The sequence below is a fragment of the Lycium ferocissimum genome, chromosome 6 (assembly GCF_029784015.1).
Source record: "Lycium ferocissimum isolate CSIRO_LF1 chromosome 6, AGI_CSIRO_Lferr_CH_V1, whole genome shotgun sequence".
NCBI lineage: Eukaryota > Viridiplantae > Streptophyta > Magnoliopsida > Solanales > Solanaceae > Lycium > Lycium ferocissimum.
Genome location: NC_081347.1, coordinates 45,113,731 through 45,120,233, shown reverse-complemented (window position 1 = coordinate 45,120,233; position 6,503 = coordinate 45,113,731). Strand labels below are relative to the sequence as shown.

The 6,503-nt window shown below is 35.3% G+C and overlaps 1 protein-coding gene across 3 annotated transcripts; it reads right to left on the bottom strand.

Moving 5' to 3' along the window:
* Positions 1 to 495: 495 nt before the first annotated feature.
* Positions 496 to 6,276, bottom strand: LOC132059718 (protein WVD2-like 7). 3 transcript variants are annotated; one of them, XM_059452455.1, is made up of 9 exons: positions 5,965 to 6,276; positions 4,002 to 4,544; positions 3,155 to 3,463; positions 2,954 to 3,012; positions 2,761 to 2,832; positions 2,022 to 2,124; positions 1,883 to 1,942; positions 1,571 to 1,681; positions 496 to 1,174 (listed from the first exon to the last, which is right to left on the bottom strand). In XM_059452455.1, exons 1-9 carry the CDS (start codon positions 6,037 to 6,039, stop codon positions 971 to 973), a joined length of 1,536 nt encoding a protein of 511 aa, XP_059308438.1. In that variant the 5' UTR covers positions 6,040 to 6,276; the 3' UTR covers positions 496 to 970. The 3 variants fall into 3 exon arrangements, with proteins under 3 accessions (XP_059308438.1, XP_059308437.1, XP_059308439.1); XM_059452454.1 differs by having other exon boundaries at positions 3,098 to 3,463; positions 5,965 to 6,275; XM_059452456.1 differs by having other exon boundaries at positions 3,098 to 3,463; positions 4,002 to 4,449; positions 5,965 to 6,272.
* Between the last annotated feature and the right edge of the window lie 227 nt (positions 6,277 to 6,503).

Here is a 6,503-nt window from a genome sequence, read left to right as displayed (position 1 = left end):
ATTTTATCACATAAAGCCATCATAACTTCCATACCATGGATTGTTAGGGTTGCCCTGAATTTCTTACCTTATTTGGATCTACCATAGTTGTGTTTTACTTCAGAAAAGATTATGAAGAATTTCTTACCTTATTTGTCGCGTCGCTAGTGCAGCCAAACAGTACGCTTGTAATTACAAATAGGTCGTTGTATTTATTATACTGTATAATTACTAGACTGTGTAACTACCTATCCCCAATTCCAGTTACCAAGAGGCTTTCCACACGGACCCCAACTAAAAACTAATGGATTATAACGAATACAGAATTCAGAGCTCCTTCCAGTAAGACCAAGAAAGAATGTAAAAGAATATGATCAGTGACTCCACCAATAGAATTGGCAGAGCCGTTGCAGCTGATCAGCTGATCAAGGAGGCAACGTCACAAAAGAGAACAAAATAAATAAGGAAATTTGAAAATTATTTCCTCACGTGCTTTGAACATATAACTAGTCGACATGCACACCAAATGAGGCATACTTCTATAATGAAATTATGAAGGTTTAGCGGGAAATGTAGCATAGTATATTTCAGTAACAGCCTCATCCCAGGACATTGTAGAAAAAGTACAAAGCCAAGCTGAAGACCAGAGTATTCTATATGTTATTTATATCGTACTACTCCTTTCCTAACAAAATAGTACTTAGAAGTTTCACCAGGAATGTTGATAAATGATTAAATAGAAAAGCATTACAGCTACTCTCGATTGATACAGTGAAGAACTACTATACATCCACCATATATATGAAGAATCAATATTGCAAAACTGATTAGCATATTTAATTAGAGACTTGGATTCAATCTCTTAAAAAAACTCTTATTGTCCTATTTACCATTTGCAGCGGCAGCATGTTGTTTCATATAAAGAATAGCTCTTGATTAAGGGATAACGTACTGTCTACTCTAGATGTAAAAGAGTTTCATCCCTCTGCACTCAAGCTTGGATATTTGGAGAAGTATTTTCACGCATACTTTCTTTGAGAAGTAACTTAGGATTCTGTGTTCGAGGGAGATTGTTGTTAACACCTTTTGATTCACTAGACTTCCCTGAAAACCTCCATGGCGGTCTAGTGTTGTTATCCTGGAGTGTTGACCCTGTCTTCCTACTGAATTTTGGTGAACAAGGATGTCTTGGAATCTGCAATTCACAGTATCCAAGATGAGAACAAATACAAGTAAAATTTCATGAGAACAAATACAAGTAAAATTTCATCAGTGTATAAGACAAAATTCAGAGTTTGTGAATTATGTTGAAGTGTGTGACCATCTCTTCTAAAAGCTTAAGCTGTTAGAGACAGCACACTTTTATTATTTAATTATATTCTCAACACACCCACTAACATGGGGCGTGGTCCTTTTTTTTTTCTTTTTTTTCTTTTTTTTCACGGGACAAGCATCTAGAAATTCTTTTTGTCAATAGGTGACCGAGAAATTCGATCCTGGACTTCTGCCTACTGCTTAAGCTATTATATGAGATGGTCACACATTTCAACAAATTCAACCCTTTATAAATGCACTTACTAGAGGAAAGTACCTTGTTCATGTAATTACTTGATGCTTCTCTTTCCTGATGGATCCTTACATTAGGCTTAGTGATTGAAATAATCAATTCACCCATGACCTTACAACTATTTGTGGCTTTTCCCTGTAGAAACAAAATACAGCAAACACATCGTAAGCTATTGGAAAGAAGGGAATAAAGCTATGAGCAAATTTCATTCAACGGGCACTATTTGAAGTTCAAGGTGAGGGGAGATGTTCGATGCATCATTTTCTCTGTGTTGAATATCATGTAGCTAGTGCATAACACGTATAAGTCATTTGGAAAAAAAATTATCAGAAAGACCTTTGGTTTGGCTTGTTGCACTTCCTTTGCATGCAGCTTCTGCTCTAGGTTCTGAAAGAACTGAAGTAAAAAGAATTGTGTAAAGCATCAGACAAACAAGAAAAAATGAAAACGAGATGTGCATAAGTTGTTCATGTACCTCTCTACGTTTTGCTGCTCTTTCTTCACTTCTTAAGCTGAAGGAAGAACACACAGTAGAAGACCGGACTTTGTTTACTGATGTACTCGAGGAATTTGAATTTCTGTCCCAAAAGGTATAAATCCTAAGCTCATGATGTTCATGAACCAGAACAGTAGCCAAGAGGCCCTCAAGAATACACTTCAAAAAGTAAAGAAAACCAAATTGTCCAAGTAATTTTTAAGGTAGCAAAAATCATGGGATGGCCAACAAATGTATAGGTCTTGTATATTAAGCATAAATATACATATACTATACATACTGCATACCCAAAATATACTAATAATATCCTTAGTACATATAATATACATAATCAGTGTATAAGTTTTGTATATTTTGGCTAACGCCCATAATTACGGCTGATGGGCAAAAAATGAAAAAAGCCCAAAAATCATTATCTGCAACCAGTCTTTCATTTATGTGTACTTTGCATCATTCAAAAACTAAACATTAGAGATAGTAGAAAGGCACTTAAATCTGGAGAGACAGTATATTTTGCGATTGGAAACCACCGGTTAAGTCACAAGCTCATAAACCAAATAAAGCTCCTTTTAGATTCTTTCCCAGAGCAGATAATTTATTTTTGATGGGAAGTCTTTATCCAATTTTTGATGGGAAGTCTTTATCCAACTGAAATTAAAAATCTACATTGTAATAGAGCCAAACCCTCAACCAAAGCAAAGATAAACAGAACTCTCACCCTATGTCTGATAGTGATTGACCCACTACCATTCTGCTTCTATAGAATGAATGATGCAGCTGTGTTGTAGTCCTGCAGAGATAGAATTTGATAATTTATTACTGAGCCTAGACTGACACAAAACTAGTTCTAGACGTTTATGCTCAGTGTCAATTTCATAACTGACTTTTCAGTCCTTAGGAAAGTTGATTACCTTCTCATTTCTGGTTGAGTGTTCCCATGAGGATGCTTTGATATCCCATTCACAGATGCCTGCATTTTGCAAAAAAGAGAGTGAACTGTGCACACATCAGATAACTGCAGGAGGAAAATTAAGGGGAAAAGACAAATAATCAACCGTAGTCAAAGTCTCTTGAGCTTTTCTGTCTGTAGATGTCTTGGTGATGGATCTTACAAGTCTTGAATTCACAATCTTCTCAATAACTGGAGATGATCTTTTGTTCATTTCGCCAGTGCGAGAAGAACAGTTGATCGACATGTGAAGAGATCTTGGAGTTGACTGCTTTCTATCGATCAAGTAATTTCTATTCTTCTTAGTTGTTGGAGTATACTGAACACTCTCATTATGTTGCGCAGGTATTTTAGCTTTCCCACGAGATATGAACTTTGACAAGTCATTGTTACATGATAATCTAGTGCTCAAGGATAAAGATTTCCTCTTTGCTGACAACACAGAATCTCCCATAGTAGCCGCACACTGACCCTAGAAGAATATTGAAGCAAGTTAAAGAGGAAATGGGTTAGCTGGTTGTAAATACCTTATAAGTTTTAAGTGCTGAAAAACATTTTTAAGCGCTGAAACTGATTTTATAAATAAATAGTTACGTGTTTGGATAAAAGTGTTGAAACTGTTAATAAGCTTGATATTTTTGGTTAAAAAAAGCGTTGATAAGCTATTCTTTTGTTAGAATGACTAAAATATCCTTAAAATATTAGCAAAAATTTATAAATTTAAAAGTATCCATGTAAAGAAAAGGAGGAAAGACAGATACGAAGTGAATGTTTTGGGAAAGACATTTCGAAAATTAGAAAAAAATTATGGATAAAACAATAAAATATTTGGTCAAATTAAAAGTACTGGTAAGCTGAAAAACCATAAGTTGGGCTTTTGGTTTGTAAGCACTTGGCTTATAGCACATTGGTGTTTACCAAACGCCTAGATAAGTTAAAAAATGCTTATAAGCCAGTTTGCCAAGCTTATAAGCTTAGCCAAACACCCTCCTCCATAATGGAAGACAAACCTTGGTTTTTGTCTTCTCTTGTAGTTGGGGTATAGTCTCAGTGGCCTCTTCTGCAATATGTTCTGGCTGATCCAGTGGCTCAACATCATTTTTCGTTTGACAGGGTTGTTTGGCATGTTCTTCAGTTTCTACAATGTCTACATTATTTTCTTCATATGTATGATAACTACTATTCTCAGTCACCTCAGAGTCCATTGTGGACTCATCAATATATTGATGTATCACGTTCAGATCCCCTGCCTCTTCTTCCTGAGTTTCTTCTTCCATTGTCAAATGATCATTGTCGTGACTTGTAATATTCAGATCAGCCGATTCATCAACTTCTGCATTCTGCTGCTGTTCTAGCAAAGCGGCAGCTTTTTGAGCAGCTAATCTCTTGTAATGAGCCTCAAAATAAGCTTTCTTTTCAGCAACTGAACCAGGCTTTGAATACTTCTCTACTTCTTCCCTGTACCGGTTGTGAGTAAATGATGACCACTTCTCCCAGTCCAGGGATTCACACATAAATCTCCCAAACGAAATTGATGTTCTTAGAGGATCTCCCTGTAAACACGAATTTTCGCCTCAGCTTCTATATTAAGTTACCACTATATCAAGACAGAATACCTAAAGATCCCCTAAATTTGTCGCATTTTATTCCATTTCCTCTTAAACTATACCTGACCCTAATTAGCATGTGTACTTCACTTTTTTATAGCCGTTATCTCCTCAAACAATAACTGGTCCCAATTACCTCCCAGCACTTGGCTTTTTTATAATCCAAGTGATTTCAAATGTCGTTTCGTGCGAGAGAGTGTAAAATTGTAGCCATGTCACATTAATATGATGTATAAAAAAATCTAAAATAACATTTTCTTTTATATTTAGTCATTCCAACGGCTATTTTCTTACCTCCTTCCATATACCTTCTCTATTCCTCCATTAAAATATAGCTACCAATTTTTCCTTCTTTTCCATTTTTCTTTTGAAGGGATAATGATTTTAGAAAAACGAAGTACATTGGGGTAATTAGGACCACTTATTGTTTGAGGGGGTAACGATTATAAAAAAAATCAAGTAGTGGAAGGTAACTAGGACCAGGTATAGTTTAAGGGGATCAGAATAAAACGCGCCAAATTTAAGGGGTCTTGAGGTATTCTACCCTATATCAGTATCAAACATATCCAAAGGAAGTTCAACCCCAAATATTTTCTAATCTGTGGACATTTCATAACGTGCAGGCTACATAGCTTATTAATTAGGAATGTTCTAGAAGAATCCTCAATTAAGAGAGCAATTATACTTCTTCTAGATCGTAACACATAGATACAGAGTAAAACGGACATATTCAGACGTATAATTTCTCTAATACAACAACAACAACAACAACCCAGTGAAATCCCACAACGTGAGGTCTGGGGAGGGTAGAGTGTACGCAGACCTGACTCCTACCACTCTAATGATTATATAAAACATAAAACCCAACAACTTGAAAAATAGTAGTAATACAAAAGAAGCAGAAATTACAAGTAAACCTAGTGACTGAATTATCAGACCTCCATTACATAAGAGATTGAAGGGTTTGGGCAAGTTTTTTGGAGTTCTTACAAAATCATTTTCGGCAGTTTGTCAACTTGGAAGAATTTCTTGCAAAAAAAAAAAAAAAAAAAAAAATCAAAACCCTGGAAACAAACAAACACTTCGAAAAAGAGTTACTCACCTATCCCATTTTATGTGGCACAGTTTGAATTTCGAGAGTCAAATAGTTTAATCTTGATCGTGGATTCGGCCATAAAATTTTTATTTCTTTTGAAATAAAATTTATATGTTTGGAAATTACATAAAAAGTATTATAAGTCACAATAATTGATAATTCAAATATATTACAAAATTACGGTAAAAAAAAGACTTGTTTGAATTCTGAAAAAAGTGTCACGGAAATTAGGACAAAGGGAGTAATTGTGTAGTTTAATCTAGGACTAACCTGGTTGGCTTCTTGAGAAATTTGAGAAGGTGATGAGAATGATTGCAGGAAATAGGATGAAGAAGATTCAGCCATTTCTCACAAGTAAAGCAGAATCTCACAAATTTCCAATTTTCAGTTTTGTTTTCTCTATTTATTGAGCAAAAACACAGAGAAATGGTAAACTGAAACTTATGTTTAATGTATGCGGGATTGGATGGAGAAATATTTTCGAGTTGAACTGTTAGGTCCAAAATGGGAAAGAAACGGGGTCTGCAACGGCTACTTTCTCTCTTAATCAGAATTATTTTGATTATTAATTAGCGGTTAACACATTCTTACCATAAAAGTACCCCTAATGATCAGTCTAAGTCTTTACGTGCTACATCATCATCATAGTAAAGTAGTGATGGGTGTGCAAACAAACTGTCCTGGGTTTTTTCAAAAGGGGAAAAATTACATAAGTTACTCGCGATTAGATTTGAATTCGCACCGGGAAGTCCCACATTAAGGGCACAACTCTCCCTAAAAAAGACGACTCTGTACCCTGAAGGATTCAA